This window comes from Pecten maximus, chromosome 10 (genome assembly GCF_902652985.1).
Source record: "Pecten maximus chromosome 10, xPecMax1.1, whole genome shotgun sequence".
In the NCBI taxonomy this organism is placed as follows: domain Eukaryota; kingdom Metazoa; phylum Mollusca; class Bivalvia; order Pectinida; family Pectinidae; genus Pecten; species Pecten maximus.
Window position 1 is genome coordinate 42689632 of NC_047024.1, and position 23932 is coordinate 42713563.

Sequence of the window (23932 nt, forward strand, 5' to 3'; positions counted from 1 at the left end):
CGTCTCTAGTGGTCGGTAGACGTCACGTGACTGTTATGTCTAGCCCCCTCTGGTCTGTAAAGAAACCACATGACCGAAGACTAATGAACGTATGTCCCCTGTGGTGGATAGACAAATCACGTGACTGTAATTTGTATCCCTTGTGGTCGATATACAGGTCACGTGACTGTAATGTATGTCCCCTGTGGTCGATAGACAAGTCATGTGACTGTAAAGTCTGTCCTCTGTGGTCGATAGACAAGTCACATGACTGTAATTTGTGTCCCCTGTGGTCGATATAGAGGTCACGTGACTATAATTTGTGTCGCCTGTGGTCGATATACAGGTCACGTGACTGTAATGTCTGTCCCCTGTGGTCGATATACAGGTCACGTTACTGTAATGTCTGTCCCCTGTGGTCGATATACAGGTTACGTGACTAATGTGTTTCCCCTGTGTTTAATAGACAAGTCACATGACTGTAATTTGTGTCCCCTGTGGTCGATAGACATTTCACATGACTGTAATTTGTGTCCCCTGTTGTCGATATACAGGCCACGTGCCTGTCATGTCTGTCCCCTGTGGTCGATAGACAAGTCACGTGGTTGTAATTTGTGCCCCCTGTGGTCGATATACAGGTCACGTGACTGTAATGTCTGTCCCATATGGTCGATAGACAAGTCACGTGACTATAATGTCTGTCCCCTGTGGTCTGTATATATATATTAGATCACAATCATGACTGCAATGTATGTAGGTCCCTGTGATACCGCATGTATACGGTCACGTGACTTTATATATCTGCACGCTATCTCAGATCTTCGAATACACAACATCACAGCCATAAATACCTCAATATGTAAATATCAATATTGACCACACTGCTATGGAGTGACCAGTTTACCTACAAATATATATAGTGATGTGCACAGACAACAGTACGACAAAATGTACTAATGGTATATATACCTACATTTCTGTAGCTGTCATTGTAAGTATAATCTTCATATATAACACAGTCGTTACTATATATTAATTAATTTTCAGGAGCATTGCTTTCGATGATTAAAAACTAGCACAGATTCATTGTATCATGAATTGACATGTCAATATTTGCCATAACCTCAAGCTGTGCTATTTCATCATAATGCTAAATCAAATTATAATGTACATCTTATAGAATTTTGTAACCTTTGTTATTTAATTCTTCTTTTAGGACATTTTCATATATATCATGTCTGAGATATAATCAAATATACGATATGTTGTAAACGGAATCAAATAAAATATCGTATGGAATATGTGGTATAGAATCTGAAAAGATTTAAGATAGCTCATAAACGTAAGATAATATATCTAATCATATATACAGGTAATAGATTAAAGCACGTTATCGTTTTAAGTGTGTTAGTCACTAGCGGACCCAGGGGGGACGAGGAAAACAATTTCATAGCCTTAAAAAACGCCTTTGCATTGTTTCATTTTCCGAAGTTTTGGCCCCCAGACCCCTCGCCAAAAAAGTTCGCCCCCCCCCCCCCCCCCCCCCCCCCTTTTTTTTTTCCAGGATCCACGCCTGGGTAGTGATTTGGCCGTTTTGTTACACATAGTGAACTTTTCCCCCTGATACCCAATTAATTTGTAATACATTATTTCCATAATTATTCATCAATAATTTGCAGTTTGAAATAAAAATAAAAAAAAGAAGTCTACATTTCTTTATTGGAGTGTCAAAACCACACTAAATGATTTACATGTCAGGTTTAAAGTTTTGCCTGCAGATGAAGCATTTATCAATTTGATCCTCGCCTGTAAACACTATGATCTTTTTATAACAAGGGTAACCCTACCTACGTTTTTTTCTAAAGACGAAAATCCAGTCATTCTTCAGTATTGAAATCCCTAAAAATCACCAATAGTGTAAGTAGATGCGGACCTTCCTCGTTTATATTGGATTCCTAAACTTCATACGAATCCTTATAAACAACGCTTTATTGCTGACTCCAGTAGTTGTTAAACTAAACCTTTATCCAAACATTACTACCGTTCTCAGCACAATTAAGTCGGTGTTGCACTCCTATTGGGATACTGTTTACTCTAGAAGTGGAATGATGGAATGTGGATTTAAAAAAAAAAAAACTCCAAACATCTTTTATTTAATCTTAAACATACAATATTCGTTCCTAAATAATATTTCTTCCATCAAAACGCTTGATTTTTCAACCCTTTACACTACCATTTCCTATTCCAAACTTAAGGAATGACTTTGTTTGAGAAATGAGAGTTTCCTATTCCAAAAACCAGAACGCCTTTAAGAATTAACAGTTGTAAAACATACTGGAGCATATTTCGTTAAACATACGATTAAGGGCTCATGAAAATAGTACGAAGATGAAATCAAGATAACGATTGAATTTCTGACCGATAGCATCTTTTGAATTTGTTGGGTTTGGTGATCAGATATAACAAACTTCATGTGTCCTTCTGTTTTTGTTTTCATACTAGCTTATATTGAAGAGCTTATCAGTACAAGGTAACAAACACTTTGCATGGTCCTCCAATTTCACCTCTAGGTATATTATCGATGTGTTATCTTGAAATTTACCCTGTATAACTTGAAATCAAGGACAGACTCTTAAACATCAATCGTTTACCTCTACCTTAACTTACGACGTAACCAACAGGGACATTTTACAATGTGATGATTTCAATTTCTCAATTGTTAATTTTCCCTTTCTAGATAGTAACATCCCTGCATCCCCTACATACGGTGTTTATATGTCTCATTTGATTCGAAAGTCAGCGGCTTGCTTCCATTAGCTCGATTTCCATGATTCTGATTTTTATTGATCACTCAGACACACGTGTGTGTTACAAGAGGTCAAACATAAACAGCAAATTTTACACATGGCGGAACACAACACATCTCATAAATATACATGGCGGAACACAACAAATCTCATAAATATACATGGCGGAACACAACAAATCTCATACACTCTGAGTAGATGTCGAATATTGACGGATAAATTAACTACACAGAATTTCGAGAGATGCATGTTGATAAAAACCACGGGGAAGTTTAATGGTCGACACCATGATCTCATTTGGAAATCTTCTATTTCCTTGTGCGATATGACGTCAGGCGTGTTTGGTATGTTTATATGTCCTGTTGTCACCGCACTAACTCTCATATAAGATTGTAACTTTACCCGGACTTGACCTAGATATGTATGGCTAGTGTTGTCGATGAAGCAGAAGACGCTTACTCTTCCAGAGCGTCTGGTCTGACTCTCCTTGTACATTTTCAGGAGTCTCCATGCGTATCTATATCTTTGTTTACCTTTTGCCCTTGTTTGATCGATTTTGAATTTAAATCATGGTTTGTCATTATGTCAGCATTCCTTATTTCTCTGTTTCTCTGTTATGTGTGTTTGTGTGTTTTTTTGGTTTTTGTTTTTGTTGTTGTTTTTTGTTGTTGTTGTTGCTGCTGGTTTCTTTTTTTCTTTTTTTTTTTTTTTTTTTTTTTTTTTTTGCGAGTGTGTGTATTTCATAGAACACTTGGTCATTTGTGGATTATATCAATCAATAAACGTTCCGGTAGGTATATGTTCATGCTCAGAAATGCAATTAAGCGAAATGATTTTCAGTGAAAATATCCAATAGACATGTAAATGTACGTGAACATGTTGTATTTGCGTGCATTCTATTAATTTACACCATGCATCGCAACTTCTAACGTGTATTTTCTGTTACAGAAAACTCCAGCAAATAAACATGTCGGCCGAGCTTCCATTGGTGACGTCATCAGAAAATGCGGGAGACTATTGCCAGTGTGAACGTCACACGAAGCGTCTGGAATATTTGTGCGACACACATGGGTATCACGTCTGCGCGGATTGTGCGGTATTCGACCACAGAGATTGTACAATTGTTTCAATAAAGACGACAAGTGAGCATGAGAAATTATCGAAGTACATTTCTCCAGTTCTGATAATGGCCTCGCATCATATCCGCGACGTGAATCCTAAACTCGGGAGATTGTTACAAAGTCGGGACGTAGTGTCACTCACACTGGACAGCCATTACCAGAAACTAAGAGATGCTATTGACGCGGCTGAAAGTGAACAATATGCCCAGCTTGATTTTCTTTTCGGTATAGAAGAGACCCGTCTCCTTGCCTGGAAGGACGAATGTCAACAATTGATAGACAAAGCAAAAAGCCGACTGGAGAGTGTCAAGAAAGGAACGACTACTTCTGTTAACAAAGTAACTAAAGAAGTAGAAACTATTAAGACACAACTAGAAGATACTCTCCAAGGAAATGACACAAATGTGTCATTTACGTTCGTGGGGGACACAGACTTTGACCAGAAAGTGGACACGTGCTCGCTGTTACCAGGCAAAATTGTGGTAAAACATGAGCCGATGGTCTCTTGTGTGCAAGCAACAGGACTGAGCGGAAAAGACTGGACTGGAATCGACCCGGAGTCGCCTGCTATTCTGTCTGAAAGTGAATCCGAAAGTTTCGTGGAAATTCCTTTAGATGGAACAACGTCGAATGTATCAACTGTTGAAAATCAAGTAAATGTCATATCGGAAGAGTCAGCTCGTGCAGAAAGGCGAGGATCAACCCTTGATCAAGTAACACAAGAAATCAAAGGTGCTGAAAGTTCCAGACCCCTCTTCTCTATCTTTGTCTATCCGTGGACGATCAATGTCGTTACTGCACGTGGGGTACTCTCTGACGTTGAAGAGTTCGATTAATGCCCGGATGCCCGGAGACAAATCCCCAAGTTGGCTGACAGGTGCGACATTTCTTGTGAACAACAGCATAGCAGTAGCGGACAAAAAGAACAAAAAGGTTAAACTCTTTTCTAGCGCTCTTCACTGCATCGCAGAAACTGTAATACCGTCACAACCTTTCGACATCGCTCAAACGGGAGACTTCAACTTGGTAGTGACCGTGCCAAGGAATAAGCGGGCGCTTTTCTTCAGTTCTGAGGATCTGAAGACGTGTCCACTGTTTATAGACACAGAACAAACATGTCTTGGCGTGTCCTGTTCGAAAGAGTTAATCGCCATCGTATGCGAGTCGTCTTGGACGAAATACATCACCATCAAACTATACGATAATTCTGGATCTTTGTATCGTAAAATCTCAAAGATCGACGGCAATCGGGAACTGGCATTTTCTTCAGACTACATTTCTGTTGTCCCTGTTTCTGGTAACATGGCTTTCAGAAATGGCGTCAATCTATTTTACACAACATCTGAGGGCGATCTTCTATGGAAGTCAATTATTCCAAACCAGCTGATGGCCAACAGTATCCGTGGCGTCTCGACATTAAATGGTGGCGTTCTTGTCGTGTTTGATGTGTCTGTGTATTACGTAACTTCCGATGGCCAAAAGTGGAAGTTGGTGACGTCATTTAGCAGGCAGAACAGCCCATGCGCAATGAGTGTAAGCAGAAGCAAAAGCAGTGTGCTAATCACCCATGCAGACCCCATCCGGAATCGCCCTGAAAACAACGTCGTGGACATCTTCACACTCTCCCAAACATTTCGAATGAGTAAACAGTTGGTCACGGGTTACCGAACATTGCATTTTAATCAGACACTAGGAAAAATTGTAACATGCTTGATTGAACAGCAAGCTGTGGGTTACCGAACACATACCATTACATTTACGTTTTAGTCGTGCAAAAGGAAAGTTTGTCACATAAGCGCGCCATGGGTGTTTTTTACGTTATGATTGTTAAAGAAAAATTCAATGCTGTCGTTTTCGACCTTTGAAAAAGGAATTTTTAATTCAGTACCATGAAATTTTAACACCGTCGCTTTCGATCTTTGAATATTGCATTATTAATCGTTCACAAGGAAAATTCAATTTTGTCTCTTTTTATGTTACCTTTTGAATTACCTTTGCATCGCAACCACGCGTTTTAATTACCAGATTATGTTTTAAACGATTGCTACACAGCAAATCTGTCCTAGTCGAGAGATGATTTAAAATTAGTATCCACAATAAATATAAGGGCTGTCACTGTCAGCGGATATTTAAGAACATTACATACTTTTTAGCTTGTATATTTGAAATGTATAAATTTTGTTTTCAAAATATGTTTTCATATTTTAGATTTCAAAATTTGACTTTTGCAAATTGTAAATATGAAGTTCAAGTGTAATATCTTGATATCATTAAGATTTTTTCTGGACAACTGAACAAGGGTTTGGTTTGTTTTTGTTTAACGTCCTATTAACAGCCAGGGCCATTTAAGGACGTGCCAGGTTTTGGAGGTGGAGGAAAGCCGGAGTACCCGGAGAAAAACCACCGGCCTACGGTCAGTACCTGGCAACTGCCCCACGTAGGTTTCGAACTCGCAACCCAGAGGTGGAGGGCTAGTGATCAAGTGTCGGTACACCTTAACCACTCGGCCACCGCGGCCCCTAAAAACTGAACAAGGGAGACGTGTTTATTTCTATATTTCTTGAAGACATTTTCTTATGATGAAAAGACTTTTAAAATTAACTTATATATATTTTCAACAACCAATTAGATTGTGTTAGTTGTCATTTGAACTGATTGATTGGATAACACCTCTTTCACACTTAACTATGATTGTGACGTCATATTGCTGATTTGCATTGCATTGCTTATCGCTTTCACAATGAAGTGTCTCTGTAAGATATCAAAGACATTATTAAATACACATTTGAAATTGCTCATTGAATGTTTGTGTTAGTAGTGGAAGTCAAAGAATGGTCCAGTTTGGAGCCTTTTACGTATCCCTAAATGAAATTGAGCTGGAGGGAGTTTTAGCTAACTGGCATTTCTGAACTTGGAATTCGCATTTAAGAACTTAAGACTCGCGATTCCACTTGACAAAAAAGGAATCGTCCCCGACAAGAGATCTTCCACACTTCCTCAATAACCGGACTGGAACATTATGAGATACTGTTATTGATCGGTGGTGTTTACGTTGAACAATCATATCTACGACATATAAGATTAGCCTTGACCTTCCAACGAGTTAAACGCCTATTGAGACCTTAAAAAAAGTAACCGTCCTCATTTCTATTGATGTGCCCTGAGCTTCCGCCTTTCTACTAACGAGACCTGACCCCCCTTACTACTATTGAGCCCAGGCTCCCTCTTACCGCTAATGAGCCCTGAGCTTCCCTTACTACTATTAAGCCCTAAGCTACTCCTTACTACTAATGAGCCCTGAATTCCCCTCATCTACTAAAGAGCCCTTAGCTCTCCCCATACTACTGTACACTAAGCTTCCTCTTTAACGCTAATGAGTACCAAACTTCCCTTTACTACTGATAATCCCTAAGCTTTCCTTTTACTCTAGTACTACTAATGAGCTCTAAGCTTCCAATTTACAACTAACGATCTCTAAGCTTCCCTGTGACCACTAACGAGCTCTAAGCTTCCCTGTGACCACTAACGATCTCTAAGCTTCCCTGTGACCACTAACGATCTCTAAGCTTCCCTGTGACCACTAACGAGCTCTAAGCTGCCCTGTGACCACTAACGAGCTCTAAGCTTCCCTATGACCACTAACGAGCTCTAAGCTTCCCTGTGACCACTAACGAGCTCTAAGCTTCCCTCTGACTACTAATCAGCTCTAGCTTCCCCTTGTGGGTCACTAATGTGTCCTAAGCTTCCCCTTACCACTAATGTGTCCTAAGCTTCCCTGTGACCACTATTGAGCTCTAAGCTTCCCTGTTACTACTAATGAGCTCTAAGCTTTCCTGTGACTACTAATGAGCTCTAAGCTTCCCTGTGACTACTAATGAGCTCTAAGCTTCCCTGTGACTACTAATGAGCTCTAAACTTTCCTGTGACTACTAATGAGCTCTAAGCTTCCCTGCGACTACTAATGAGCTCTAAGCTTTCTTGTGACTACTAATGAGCTCTAAGCTTCCCTGTGACCACTAATGAGCTCTAAGCTTCCCTGTGACCACTAATGAGCTCTAAGCTTCCCTGTGGCCATTAATGAGCTCTAAGCTTCCCTCTGACTACTAATGAGCTCTAAGCTTCCTCCTTACTACTAATGAGCCCAGAGCTTTCCCCTTATGATCCCTATAAACTCCCCCTTACCACTAATGTGCCCTACCACTAATGAGCACTGAGCTTTCCTTTTACTCTAGTACAACTAATGAGCTCTAGCTTCCCCTTACCACTAACGATCTCTAAGCTTCCCATTTACAACTAACGAGCTCTAAGCTTCCCTGTGACCACTAGTGGGCTCTAAGCTTCCCTCTGACTACTAATGAGCTCTGAGCTTCTCTGTGACCACTAACGATCTCTAAGCTTCCCATTTACAACTAACGAGCTCTAAGCTTCCCTGTGACCACTACTGGGCTCTAAGCTTCCCTCTGACTACTAATGAGCTCTAAGCTTCTCTGTGACCACTAACGATCTCTAAGCTTCCCATTTACAACTAACGAGCTCTAACCTTCTCTGTGACCACTAGTGGGCTCTAAGCTTCCCTCTGACTACTAATGAGCTCTAAAGCTTCTCTGTGACCACTAACGATCTCTAAGCTTCCCATTTACAACTAACGAGCTCTAACCTTCTCTGTGACCACTAATGGGCTCTAAGCTTCCCTCTGACTACTAATGAGCTCTAAGTTTCTTCCTTACTACTAATGATCCCTATAAGCTTCCCCTTAACATTCATGAGCCCAGAGCTTTCCCCTTATGATCCCTATAAACTTCCCCCTAAATACCACTCATGAGCCTTAAGCCAAACACTTACTCTTGGTACCACTTACAACCAGCAGCTTCTATTCACAATAATATTATGACAATGTCTGAAAATGAGATGAAATCACCAAACTTTAATCCAAATTCAATAGATTAACTTGTATTCAGATTTTGTAACATGCTAATTCTGTGCAAAATTAAAGGACTTAACAGTTTTTTTATCGTAAACAGTGTTATCTTTTAGATGGAGTATCCATGCTATTGCCAGCTGGCTATTGTCTTGGGTATAATACTGGTATTAAATGTGACTTCCATGCATAAAACATAACATGTACCTAAACAACAGATCAGAGGGATCCTGGTGCCCATCAATGAATAATCTGTTTAGGTTCTATGCAAGACTGATCTTATCTCTACTTTTCCTTTCCAACTTTTTCTCTTACTCAATTGATGGCAAAGAAAATCTTCATATAAAATCTGAGAAAGATCTCAGAACTTTCTGAGAAACAGCAATAGCAAACTTCAATTGACAAAAATAATATGGCCACCTTCAGCCAATTTGTTTTCCTCATCAGACTCAATATTGAATTAGCACAACTAGGGACCCAAGGAAATCTACATGTGAAGTTTGAGAAATATACCTTCAGTACTTCTCAAGAAATAGCAACAACAAACATTCCAAGATTGTCGTCTGTTAGCCATTTTCTTTTCCTGATCAGACTCAAAATTGAAACAGCACAAGGGATCAATGTGAAGCTACATGTTGAAGTATGAGAAATATCCTTCCAGTACTTCTAAAGAAGTAGCAATAACAAGGATAGCTTATGGACAAACAGACAATGGACCACAGACAATGGACCACAGACAATGGACAAACAGACAATGGACCACAGACAATGGACCACAGACCACGGATGACAGACAATGGAACACAGACCACGGACAAACAGACAATGGACCACAGACAATGGACCACAGACAATGGACAAACAGACAATGGACCACAGACAATGGACCACAGACAATGGACCACAGACAATGGACAAACAGACAATGGACAAACAGACAATGGACCACAGACAATGGACCACAGACAATGGACAAACAGACAATGGACCACAGACAATGGACCACAGACAATGGACCACAGACAATGGACAAACAGACAATGGACAAACAGACAATGGACCACAGACAATGGACCACAGACAATGGACAAACAGACAATGGACCACAGACAATGGACAAACAGACAATGGACCACAGACAATGGACCACAGACAACGGACAAACAGACAATGGACCACAGACAATGGACCACAGACAATGGACAAACAGACAATGGACCACAGACAATGGACCACAGACAATGGACAAACAGACAATGGACCACAGACAATGGACAAACAGACAATGGACCACAGACAATGGACCACAGACAATGGACCACAGACAATGGACAAACAGACAATGGACAAACAGACAATGGACCACAGACAATGGACCACAGACAATGGACAAACAGACAATGGACCACAGACAATGGACCACAGACAATGGACCACAGACAATGGACAAACAGACAATGGACAAACAGACAATGGACCACAGACAATGGACAAACAGACAATGGACCACAGACAATGGACAAACAGACAATGGACCACAGACAATGGACCACAGACAACGGACAAACAGACAATGGACCACAGACAATGGACCACAGACAATGGACAAACAGACAATGGACCACAGACAATGGACCACAGACAATGGACCACAGACAATGGACAAACAGACAATGGACCACAGACAATGGACCACAGACAATGGACAAACAGACAATGGACCACAAATGGACCACAGACAATGGACAAACAGACAATGGACCACAGACAATGGACCACAGACAATGGACAAACAGACAATGGACCACAGACAATGGACCACAGACCACGGACGTGGAGCAATTTTAATAGCCCACCATCTGATGATAGTGTTTCAAAGATGTACTAGAAGAAATATAAGTAAGTCTCCACTGGAAACACTGTTCTATATATATACTTTCCTGAGAGAATGGTGATGGTAAAACAAAATAAAAATACAACCAAGAACAAATCAATTTAAAAAATCAAATTGTATTTCTTTGATTCAATTTGCATTTCAAAAACAGAAGTTTAACATATAGAAAAACATCTGTTTATTCCAAAACACAACTTACATTCCACAAAAGAAGATCATTACATTCCATAGACATACCACATACTTTACTATATAAGTATGAATACCTGTGAACTTTCCCTACCTGAGATTCTGTAACATTACTTATTGATAATACATTAGATAAATTTATAAGAATTCTTTCTATTCTGTAAATATATTCCTAATTACCATCAATTTTTTGTTTTAGAATCCACAAATTTAGAAAAGACAATTTCTGACCTAGCTTATCAATCATACTACCAATTATTTTACAAATTATGAAATCTCTCCTAATAACTATTTCCTCTGTGTAGGTATATATACCATGGGACCCTTGACCCATCACCAGAAAAGAAGGATGACATATCCACAGTTTTGTACTGTGAACCAGCCCCTGGGTAAATGCTTTAGAGACTGGTTTCTATCTGTCAAGAGTTACATACCCTGGGATTGCTCCAGGAATTTTTAAAATGTTTCCTAAATAGGCCCCAAGGTAGTGGTTGTCAGTCGACTCAGTCGAGATTAATACTAAGTTTTCAACAGTTAAACCCCTGAACCATACAGTACTAACAAAGCTACACAAAGCTAATCATTAATTTTTATTAACTGAAGTTTATAAATTTGAGAGTAAAAATGTTTCATTGAAAAAAGAACCATTATGACAACGGAGCCCATTATTTCTAATTGTTCTACAAGGTATCGAACCTGAAACCCCTGAGCCCCACTCGATTTGCACCCTTCTCAGAAGAGAAGCCTTCTAAGAAGATAGCATTCCGTTATATGTAAATCGAGTAAACCGGGAGAATATAACCCAAAATAAACAAGTTTTTAAGTTTTCCCAAACACTACACAAACACGTGCATGTATGGGTCATAAATCCTTCTCTAGTGAAACTCATCACTCGCACACTTAAAACATGGTCGCCGCAATCTTGGAAACATACACCCCATCTCCGTGGCTGTCAGATGTCTAACACTCAGATTTCATGAGTTAAGTACCCTGAAACATACGCCCCATCTCAGTGGCTGTCAGATTCCGTACACTCAGATTTCATGAGTTAAGTACCCTGAAACATACGCCCCATCTCAGTGGCTGTCAGATTCCGTACACTCAGATTTCAAGACTTAAGTGCCCTGAAACATACGCCCCGGCCATCTAAGTGGCTGTCAGATTTCTAACACTCAGACTTCAAGACTTAAGTTCCCTGAAACATATGCGCCATTTCAGTGGCTGTCAGATTTCTAAACTCAGATTTCAAGACTTAAGGACCCTGAAACATATGTCCCATCTCAGTGGCTGTCAGATTTCTAACACTCAGACTTCAAGACTTAAGTACCCTGAAACATACGCCCCGGCCATCTAAGTGGCTGTCAGATTTCTAACACTCAGATTTCAAGAGTTAAGTACCCTGAAACATACGCCCCATTTCAGTGGCTGTCAGATTTCTAAACTCAGATTTCAAGACTTAAGGACCCTGAAACATATGCCCCATCTAAGTGGCTGTCAGATTTCTAACACTCAGATTTCAAGAGGTAGGTCTCCTCTTACAATGCACTTCTTCACATTGGTTGAGCAAAATCTTATTCTCAACTTTTATTTAAGTCCGAAGAATCATGCAGTTCCTGAAAGTGGAGGCCAGACATTGTTGATCTTCCATGTTGGTCCCATAAACTATCCACTTCCTCGCTGTGGTTGAGTGGATCTAAGCCACTGAGTTAAGTCCCCTGAATCACATACTTCTTCACAGTGGCTGAGTAACCTCTAAGCCTCAGAGTTATTTCCCCTGAATCACATAGTTCTTCACAGTGGCTGAGTAACCTCTAAGCCTCAGAGTTATTTCCCCTGAATCACATAGTTCTTCACAGTGGCTGAGTAACCTCTAAGCCTCAGAGTTATTTCCCCTGAATCACATAGTTCTTCACAGTGGCTGAGTAACCTCTAATCCTCAGAGTAATCTCCCCTGACCGATTCTGTTCTTTTCAGAGATGCTGGATCTCTATCCCTCAGAACTGCTTGAACTGTCATGTTTTCTGCTTTTATGCTTCTTATGCTTGTGTTTATGTTTCTGAAATTAAGAATATATTACATAAATAGATAAATCGTTACCTTATTTGGAAACTTGTGTTTTAGCAAATCAGTTGCAGAAAAATAAAACAACTTCTTAATTTCCAACTGCTAGTAAACTTTTCTTAGTCTTTACACCCTCTCATCAGTAAAGCTCACGCAGACAGTATCTCTGATGCAGATGCTGATATAAGTAGAATGACAGGTCATATTATTCTGAAACAGACTATAACTAGCCCTAAGCACCATCCATTTATAACTAAACATTGACACTGATATATGTAGAATGACAGGTCATATTATTCTGAAACAGACTATAACTAGCCCTAAGCACCATCCATTTATAACTAAACATTAAGCACTAGGGTTGTATGGCTTAAGTTTTTTTGTAATCAGGGGAGATAACCCATCATGTTACCTCATTGGCAGAAAGGTTTAAAGCCAAACACAAAAAAGGAAGGTTTTGTCAAGGACATTTTTAAGTTATAAGAAACAGATTGCCTAAGAAAACATGAATATTTTGAAATGGGAGCAGATTGATATTATCTGATCATTTTGTGTCCCGAGGTAGAGGAGACATATTAAAGGTCAGGTTCTCTATATAGCTATAGTTTCTAAAGGTACTTGGACAACCGGAAGTAATTTTTACAAACTCATGACCTTGACCTTTGACCCTGACCTACCTTCCTGTGTTTTTCCTCCTCGTTGTCTTCCGATGATGAGTGTTTCTGGTGTTTGTGCTTCTTGTGTTTTTTCTTCTCTTTCTTCTGCTTTTTCTCTTTCTATAGAACCAAAGAAAATGTGTATTCATAGTTAAAGTTACCAATTTATCATATATCTATAGTGAAACCTTGCTATGGCATTTATGATTGTTATGAATGACAAAGTTTTGATGGCAACTATATTTAAATCTCTTTACTTTTGTTGCCAGATGTAATTTCTAATTCGATTTAAACAACATTATATTTAAATCTGTTCCATTTTTTGTTGTCTGATGAAAATTCTAATTTAATTTAAAAAATAATTATTTTCGCTGTTGGATGTTGTGCCATTGTTACACATCTGTAAACAACAACAATGATCTTAGCAGTTAGGAAAACATCCTTTCTGATACTGTAATCATTTTTTCTTCAAAAAAGGCCAAACCAAAATACATGTAGCATTTCAACTTAAATGTTACCAGTTTTATTACTTTTATATGTAACTTATTCCAGAATTACCAGGGTTATAGTCCAGTATCTAGATAATTGTTCTTAATTATGACACAATTTGAAATACATACAAGGCTACAATACATGGTGTTGACACAAAGCTAATTATTAATTTTTATTAACTGATTGAGAAGTTTATAAATTTGAGAGTAAAAATGTTTCGTTGAAAAAAGGACCATTATGAAAACGGAGCCCATAATTTCTAATGGTTCTACAAGGTATCGAACCTGAAACCCCTGGTTTACTTGTCCGACACTATAAGGGAGATTATCTGTCGAAAAGTCAAAACGAAACAGCTTGTACATGTATTTACCAGAGTTACATTGTACAATGATGAAATTTAAAAGCCCGTGTAAAAACAATTATCTTGTTTCATTAACATTAAGAATAGTATCTCTGTTTAAATGAAAAGGAATTCCAGATTTACCTTCTTTTTCTTCCGTGGTGAACTGTCCTCTTCGGAAGAACCTGGAAATCCATTGTCACCGAGATCTGGTACCAACTCGTAGGATTTACCTCCCTTGGTATGGAAACAATCCTGTGCTAGATGGCCTATGGTAAAAACATGAATAACATAACATATACTCTATTCTAAGATTCAGAACTAGGTATATTGTTTACATGTATGTTATTGAGACAGTTTTTCACCTCATGTTTGATTCTCTTGTACTTTATCTACCCCTAATTTGCAACAGACAAAAGGATTTATTATAAGGCCCATTCGTCCCTCAGTGTGTCTGTCTATCTAAGGCATCACACTTTTGTTTCCCTATCACAGCCTTCCTAATGATCTGATTTACATCAAAATTGGTCAGCATCTGTATCTTAGAGTTATCACACATACCAGTACACAGAACCTTATATTTAGTCTATAAAACATCAAAAACATTCCATGGCATTTTGTATCAAAATCTTAGTAATGGAATTAATCACTGGAAACCGCAACAATTTTTCTTTTTCTTACAGTTTTGAAGTCACATGATCAATGATGATGTTGATAACTGCACTTATACACAGTCTTCATATCATAACATAAAAATTTTGTTTTCTTCCTTCCTTCCTTTTCTGTTTTCTGATTTATTTTGTTAATTCTCAAAAACAACAGAGAAGCTACTGTACGTACCATGTCCCCCACATTTGCGGCATGTCGTGTCCAGAACTGCTCCCAGTTCTATTTTTGGTCTTCCTCCTTTCACTCCTTGCTTCCTTTTCCGATCATCCAAGCTATAAGGTGAAAAGTGAGATACATTAGATACATACAGGTTCAGGAACCTGATAAACGAATTATTTACATACAGTACAGAGACCCTATATAAAATGTCTAGAATATGATTCCAGGACCAAAAATCTTACCTCTAGCCAAATAAGCTTTTCCCTAAAAAAAGCTGTCAACCACATCCTTTTCTACGAAGCATTTAAGTTGGGACATTGGGCATTCTCATTTATTCAACAGGTTTTACGTCCGCTATTATGGCCTTGCGGCCTTTCAGCTGACGAGGTGTTGGGCATACCCATGGTATCTTTATATCTAAATGGGGGTTAGAGAATACAAACATTCTAAACTTATAATGAGGACCAAAATAGCAATAATTCCTTGCACAAACATGCATTACCTGTTCATTGGTAGGGCCTAGAACTTGACATACATTGTCTGTACATCGGTAGGGCCTACAGTTTGACATACCTTGTCTGTACATCGGTAGGGCCTATAGAGTTTGACATACCTTGTCTGTACATCGGTAGGGCCTTGAGTTTGACATACCTTGTCTGTACATTGGTAGGGCCTAGAACTTGACATACCTTGTCTGTACATAAGTAGGGCCTACAGATTGACATACCTTGTCTGTACATAAGTAGGGCCTAGAACTTGACATACATTGTCTGTACATCGGTAGGGCCTACAGTTTGACATACCTTGTCTGTACATCGGTAGGGCCTATAGAGTTTGACATACCTTGTCTGTACATCGGTAGGGCCTTGAGTTTGACATACCTTGTCTGTACATTGGTATGGCCTAGAACTTGACATACCTTGTCTGTACATAAGTAGGGCCTACAGATTGACATACCTTGTCTGTACATAAGTAGGGCCTAGAAATTGACATACCTTGTCTGTACATCTGTAGGGCCTAGAGTTTGTAATACCTTGTCTGTACATAAGTAGGGCCTAGCGGTTGATATACCTTGTCTGTACATCTGTAGGGCCTACAGTTTGACATATCTTGTCTGTACATTGGTAGGGCCTAGAAATTGACATATGTTGTCTGTACATCGGTAGGGCCTACAGTTTGATATACCTTGTCTGTACATTGGTAGGGCCTACAGTTTGACATATCTTGTCTGTATATTGGTAGGGCCTAGAAATTGACATACCCTGTCTGTTCATCGGTAGGGCCTCAGAGTTTGACATACATTGTCTGTACATCGGTAGGGCCTACAGTTTGACATACCTTGTCTGTACATGGGTAGGGCCTAGAGTTTGACATACCTTGTCTTTACATTGATAGGGCCTAGAATTTGACATACCTTGTCTATACATTTGTAGGGCCTAGAGTTTGACATACCTTGTCTATACATTTGTAGGGCCTAAAGGTTGAAATACCTTGTCTATACATTGGTAGGGCCTATAATTTGACTTACCTTGCCTGTACATTAGTTGGATCCTCATCTTCCCCAGTTGTCTGGTTAACACACTTCATAGACAAAGCCACCTTATCATCCTGTCAAGGTAAAGCAATGGTTTTAAGATAAGATAATATACTTTGACCTTTATAAAGAATCCGTACAGTACATTTCTCTCGGATGCTCAAAAATAACTTACCTCAATAGAAATAACTTTACAGTAAACTTTTTCTCGGACACTTAGCATTTCGGACGGATCTTCCACTCTGGCCTTGGACATCTGAGATTTGTGAACCAAACCTGTTAAATGTTGCATTGATATCAATGAAGTTACACATGACAATTTCTACAAGGACAGATCTGTTTAAAGGCAAAACAAATATGTGTTGTTGACCTTTCCCCTTGTCCTCATAATAAGTTTTAACATAATTTTGTAAAACTGACACGAGAATTTCAGTCCCAGTCACTATGAATTAAAGATTCTGTTTAATACAAACAATGGATATTCCAGGGCCATTTTATAACAGACTTAATAAATACATGATTTTAATTTAATTCTGATGACAATATTCAGCTATAGGAGGATAAAATTATAAATAAATTGAACACATTTTGATTTAAATACATATTAAAATATCATAACCTACCTTGTTTTTTAGAATCAGGGATCTTTATAAATGCCCCATAAGCTTGGACACTAGCCACCTAGGAAACAGAGATCATCTCGCATATTATCAACTGTATTTCAATTTCAAAATTTAAATTAACAATACATATATGATACATACAAATATTTATGCATACAAATACAGTATTGTTAAAAGAATCTGACAACGGTTTAGTCTATATTTAGTCTTCTTCTAGAAAAACTAGAAAGATGCCATGTTCCCTCATCTGTACTCGTCTGGTATCCTCTTTACCTCAGGGTGACAAACGCTGAGGAAAAGAACCTCAGACTTGACTTTAGTGGGGAAAAGTGGTTGCATGCCCAATGATCAACACTTTTCAACTGAAGTTAACTATATAACGGTATAATGTTAACTTACTATACAAGGCATGCCTCTAGTATAAATATAAGATTACATCTTCTGAGTAGGCTTTTGATTTATTTGTTTATTGTACATTGTCTGGTCATACATACAGTTTACATATAGTACTGGATGGAGTGGCCACAGACTTCTATAGTGCTGTCACAATGAAATGCCATTCAGGACATAGTAACACGACATCCAGCCAGGTAATGTTATACAATGGACGAGTCCTGCAGCATGTTTCTGTTTTTATAAGTTCACCATATAGCTGAGACTAGAGCCAAACTGACCACTATAGCCAAAGTGACTACTATAGCCAAACTGACCACTATAGCCAAAGTGACCCGCTCTGTCAGCTGAGACTGTAGCCAAAGTGACCCACTCTGTCAGCTGAGACTAGAGCCAAACTGACCACTATAGCCAAAGTGACCACTATAGCCAAACTGACCACTATAGCCAAACTGACCACTATAGCCAAACTGACCCGCTCTGTCAGCTAAGACTATAGCCAAACTGATCCGCTCTGTCAGCTGAGACTATAGCCAAACTGACCACTATAGCCAAACTGATCCGCTCTGTCAGCTAAGACTATAGACAAACTGACCACTATAGCCAAACTGACCCGCTCTGTCAGCTGAGACTATAGCCAAACTGACCACTATAGCCAAACTGATCCGCTCTGTCAGCTAAGACTATAGCCAAACTGACCCGCTCTGTCAGCTAAGACTATAGCCAAACTGACCGGCTCGGTCAGCTGAGACTATAGCCAAACTGACCACTATATCCAAACTGACCCGTTCTGTCAGCTGAGTGACAGACTTATTCAATACTATAGTCATATTGACTCCCTCCGTCACATGAGATTTTCTGTTTGTCTGCATGTCACACTTTCTTTTATCATTAAATTTAATTAATATATACTGGCACTACATATTGTAAATGCGCTTTGTATATTTATTTTCATTATTTTGTTTTTACTTTTTGTCATCTTAAATGTACATGCATATATATACACCAAAAGTGTACCATGACACCTGTTTGTTGATTTGTTTGCTGGTTTTAATGCCCCATGTACAACTAGTGTCATTTTGAGGCAGGGTCATCCTGTTGTAGTTGTTGACTTGCTGCGATAACATACAATAACGTAGCTCTGGACGACAGGCGGACAATTTCTGACAGATGGTCGTTTCTTGCCATAGGACACAAGAATGACACCACAGATCAGCCTGTTTCTCAGCTTCCCGAGAAACACAAATCTGACAGGGGTAGGAACCATGCACCATGGATCTTTATCTGAGGATATGCGGCTGGTGCTCTAACAGACTGAGCTACATACAAAATGTATGTATCTTGGCCCCTGTATGATTATCATGATACACCCTCTTAGGTTTAACTACATGACACATGTACATAATGGCATCATTATTGCTTCTATAATAATTAGGATCCGGACACCTGTGCTTTAGTAAGCCTGAGTTTCCTCTGGCCCTGCATGACACGATGTCTAGTGTGGCCCCTATTTTAGCTACACCAGACATACATGTATGGTGCTCCTCCAATAAAATTGACATGTTTACACGACAGGAAACTTTTGACAAGCTGTTATGTAACATCCATCAATGTAATCAGGTGGAATCACAGGTCCTAGCCTCGTCTGTCATTACATCTAATATATAATCTTGGACGTATTGACAGACGAGGCTAGGACCTGTGGATGGAATAAGACCTCATATACGTATAGGAGTAGTATGCATGGTGTCAGAGCCAGAGGAAACTCGGGCTATGCCTTGGTATACACACTGTGTGTGCATTATAGTCAACGAACCAAATTTGTGCATACTGTCATATTGTAACCACACCAACAATGTTAGATGTTTACATTGGGAGATCGAGCAGATGTGTGCCCCTGCTCACTGGTTGTGGTGAATGTCTACTTTCAGTTTGAGCATTACCTCTCCTTGGAACACTGAGTACAGATCTGGTATGTCCTCCTTCTTAAAGAATTTGTAGCGGTCACCACGACTTCTCTCGTCTCTGTCTTCATAATTACGTTTAGACATTTTTGGTTAGGCCTAAATGATGCCGAGATCTAACACTTAAATAGGTCCCATGTAAAGACTACATGCAGGCATACTTCTTTCTTCGGAAGCCGACGTATTCGAACGTTCCGAATGCAATCGGAACCCCTCGTCATTTTCTCCGAAACTTCGCAGACGGAGGCGAGGTGTTCCGATTGGTTCCGAATGATTCAATTCTATTCGGAACACCTCTCAGTTTACATGTCATTGATTTTCCCAAATTACATTTATATAAGATATCTTGTATAATATTATATATATATCTTATATGTTTATGATATATCTTATTTGTTGATGAGATATCTTTTATGTTTATAAGTTATCTGATTTAAAGTTTTTTAAGATATGTATGATATATAGATATATCATAAAAGATATAAGATATCTTATATTTTATATGAGATATCTTGTACATGTATATTATATAAGATATATTATGAAGAAAAGTATATAAGATATCTCATTAATTATATAAGATATCTTATAAAGTTTATATCTTTATATATAATTACATAAGATATCTTAATATAATTTGGTAAAATCCTTAATCAACGTTAACGTTGCTCCGTGAATAAATGACAACTTGGCTTGCCATACACGTGTAACGAACCTCTGTGTCGCGATCGATCGTACTATGTATATCTCTAATAGAAAAAAAACCTTAGTATGCAACTTAACATTGCATGCTATCTTTATTTGCCTTATATTATTCGATCTTTCAGTAAATGAATATCTTGATGAGCCTTTTTTCGGACAAAAATGAACATATCTCGCTAAACAAAAGGAACGACAAGAAAAAAAATGTATTTGGAAAGTATAAGATATACATTAAACTGGAAAAAATGTATCTATATATAAATTTAATAGGGATACTTTTGTTTTTACGTCAATCTTTTTTCGGGCTGAATTAAAATGGCGTTTTATTGAAGTAAAAGGGCACACTATATATCGAAGCGAACATCGAAAAGCGCGATATACTCCACCGTGGAGAAGGTTAACGGACTTGGAGGGCGCAGGACTTGCGTCCCCTTGTATTAGGTGTACATTTTGTATATATAGTATATTAGATGGGGCAAAGAAGTAATTCAAACAGTGTGGACAATGAGGCTTGTTAAATTTTCGAGGCAATCCGCCCCTTTATCAAAATACAAAAAATACAAATACAATCACATAATATATATAAGAAGTACTGGAAATACAATAAAATACAATAAGAATAATGTTTTAGTAACTGGAGAAACAACAATGAACCCTTCGGCAAACGTGGGCCGAAGGCGGATTCTAGCGTGACTGTATCATGTTCAACACTGCGAATATTTATCAAGACTGAGAATATAAGAAATACGAATGCCGAAGTGTCCCTACAGGACGCTACGGGAAACAGACTGTTCGGGCCGAATCGGACCAAGATGCTGTTGATGGCGGGAGGCGACTAAATGTGAGTCTCAAAGAGCAACAATGAATAGATGCCCAAAAAAGTACAGAAATTATGAAAAAAATAACAAATTGAATAATTAACTACATGAATTGTCAAATAAAATGGTCACATGGAGAATACACCCAGAAGAGGTCCTTCAACGTTCGTTCATACCCCGAGGGTAGCAGGTTTGGAGATTGGTTATCCAGTATCTTTCTCTGGAACGACGTTTCGTTTCATACCAGGTAGGACAGTGATCAATGGCGAGCACCTGCATATCCTTCCAACTGTGACTAGGTAAATTGAAATGCCTTGCCACAGGAAAGTCTGGTCTGTTTTGCTTGATGGAGCAACGGTGATTGTTGATTCTGATGTTGAGCTTTGTGCTGGTTTCTCCAACATACTGCATTTTGCATTTTTTGCAGGAGAGGAGATATACAACATTGGCTGATGTGCATGTCAGTGTTTGTAAAATGTGATAAACACGGTTGTTTATTACACATTTAAACGTGTCTGTGGACTCAGTGTATGGGCACAATTTGCCCGGTTTTTTTTTTGCTGCATGTGTTGAAGGAGCCTGACAGAGGCAGATGAATGTAATTTGCTGCTCACCACCAGATCTCTTACATTTTTTGGTCTACGATAGGCCAATAACGGTGGTTCTGGAAAGATCCGTTTGAGTGTAGCTGACGGCTCAATGATGCGCCAATGATTATGTAAAATTGAAGAAATTGACGGCAAGTAGGATGGAACGTGACCATACAAGGGACCCTTTGTGTCGGAGTTCTGACTTTGTATTCTAGAAGGCTGGCTCTGTCAAGTACCCTGACTTTGTCTAGTTCCTGATCTATCAAAGTAGATTTATATCCTTTAGCATGAAGGTGTGATTTAAGTTCTGAGAAGTATCTTATATATATTAGATATATACCACGACAAAGTAAAACGGGTACAGTAACTCGATCGATATAACAAGAATGGGTTGTTTTTTGTTTTTTGTTTGTTTGTTTGTTTTGTTGGGTTTTTTTGTGTTTTTTGGTGTTTTTTTTTAAAAAGTGTCTTTTAAGAACAAAAGATATGACACTTAAGCAATAATGGCCCCAGACAATGCATGCAATTGGGGTTGTCAAGAGGCAGTGTCGTAGACAGTAAGGGATATCCTAAAAGTCCCACTAGGTTTAACCTATTATTTTCGATATTTCTATAAACGATATCTTCTGTTTTTACCAAAGATATATTCACAACTTTATGATAATGTTGATGACAACACTTTATTATGCATTCACACACTAGAAGGAATATGGTGAGTATGTCGCACGTACTGTCGCCGCCGCTAACCAAAGAGCAACAGATCGAGCGTCACGCGAAAAGCGGCAATGCGCCAAGCGATAAAATGAACGCGCCAGCGCGAAAAAAACCCAACAAACTGCGACGTATAAAAAATTCTGTCGCTCTGTCATATTGGCGGGGCACTTTTGTCACATGGCGCATTGTCGCTCTTCGCATGGCGTATTAAAGTGTCCGTCTTCGCATGGCGCATTATACTTTCGCTCTTAGCATGGCGCACGGTACTGTCGCTCTTCGCTTGGCGCACGGTACTGTCGCGCTCCGCTTGGCGCACGGTACTGTCGCTCTTCGCTTGGCGCACGGTACTGCATGTCGCTCTTCAAATGGCGCGTTGTACTGTCGCTCTTCGCTTGGCGCACGGTACTGTCGCTCTTCGCTTGGCGCACGGTACTGTCGCTCTTCGCTTGGCGCACGGTACTGCATGTCGCTCTTCAAATGGCGCATTGTACTGTCGCTCTTCGCATGGCGAACGGTACTGTCGCTCTTCGCTTGGCGCACGGTACTGCATGTCGCCCTTCAAATGGCGCACGGTACTGTCGCTCTTCGCTTGGCGCATGGTACTGTCGCTCTTCGCTTGGCGCACGGTACTGTCGCTCTTCGCATGGCGCACGGTACTGTCGCTCTTCGCTTGGCGCACGGTACTGCATGTCGCCCTTCAAATGGCGCACTTACTGTCGCTCTTCGCTTTGCACACGGTACTGTCGCTCTTCGCTTGGCGCACGGTACTGTCGCTCTTCAAATGGCGCACGGTACTGTCGCTCTTCAAATGGCGCACGGTACTGCATGTCGCTCTTCAAATGGCGCATTGTACTGTCGCTCTTCGCTTGGCGCACGGTACTGCATGTCGCCCTTCAAATGGCGCACGGTACTGTCGCTCTTCGCTTGGCACACGGTACTGTCGCTCTTCGCTTGGCGCACGGTACTGTCGCTCTTCGCTTGGCGCACGGTACTGTCGCTCTTCGCTTGGCGCACGGTACTGCATGTCGCTCTTCGCTTGGCGCACGGTACTGTCGCGCTCCGCTTGGCGCACGGTACTGTCGCTCTTCGCTTGGCGCACGGTACTGTCGCTCTCCGCTTGCCTGGCCATGGGGCGCCAGCGCGACAGCCACCGTGCGAAACCAAAAACGTATAACAGACCGAAAGCAATTAATCAGGCGCGGATCCGGGAATTTGAAAAGGGGGGTCCAGTAATATAGTGGTAATGCGAGCGCCATAGGCGCGAGCCGAATTTGTTTTTGGCGAGGGGTCTGGGGTCTGATAGAAAACT

General features: G+C 39.8%; 2 protein-coding genes across 4 annotated transcripts; one reads left to right on the top strand and one right to left on the bottom strand.

Moving 5' to 3' along the window:
* Nucleotides 1-779: 779 nt before the first annotated feature.
* Nucleotides 780-6202, top strand: LOC117336437 (E3 ubiquitin/ISG15 ligase TRIM25-like). The gene is made up of 2 exons (XM_033896951.1): nt 780-970; nt 3735-6202. The coding sequence occupies exon 2, from the start codon at nt 3754-3756 to the stop codon at nt 4741-4743; it is 990 nt and encodes a 329-aa protein (XP_033752842.1). The 5' UTR covers nt 780-970; nt 3735-3753; the 3' UTR covers nt 4744-6202.
* A 4613-nt stretch (nt 6203-10815) lies between these two features.
* On the bottom strand, nt 10816-19992 carry LOC117336096 (nucleolar protein of 40 kDa-like). Of its 3 annotated transcripts, none has more exons than XR_004534533.1 (9): nt 19779-19992; nt 17443-17500; nt 16995-17095; nt 16814-16893; nt 15298-15398; nt 14602-14726; nt 13647-13745; nt 12836-12964; nt 10816-12717 (listed from the first exon to the last, which is right to left on the bottom strand). XR_004534533.1 is itself a non-coding variant. In XM_033896472.1 (8 exons), exons 1-8 carry the CDS (start codon nt 19884-19886, stop codon nt 12896-12898), a joined length of 741 nt encoding a protein of 246 aa, XP_033752363.1. In that variant the 5' UTR covers nt 19887-19992; the 3' UTR covers nt 10816-12895. The 3 variants fall into 3 exon arrangements, 1 of the variants encoding a protein (XP_033752363.1); XR_004534532.1 differs by having other exon boundaries at nt 10816-12776; XM_033896472.1 differs by having other exon boundaries at nt 10816-12964.
* Nucleotides 19993-23932: the final 3940 nt, after the last annotated feature.

What these genes read in the sequence shown, in the direction of transcription:
- LOC117336437 (XM_033896951.1), top strand. Translation starts at nt 3,754, where the DNA reads ATGTCGGCCGAGCTTCCATTGGTGACGTCATCAGAAAATGCGGGAGAC.
- LOC117336096 (XM_033896472.1), bottom strand. Translation starts at nt 19,886, where the DNA reads ATGTCTAAACGTAATTATGAAGACAGAGACGAGAGAAGTCGTGGTGAC. An exon ending in CACCACGGAAGAAAAAGAAG is followed by an intron (nt 13,746 to 14,601) that starts GTAAATCTGGAA and finishes TTGGTTCTATAG; the next exon opens with AAAGAGAAAAAGCAGAAGAA. An exon ending in AGGAGGAAAAACACAGGAAG is followed by an intron (nt 12,965 to 13,646) that starts GTAGGTCAGGGT and finishes TCTTAATTTCAG; the next exon opens with AAACATAAACACAAGCATAA.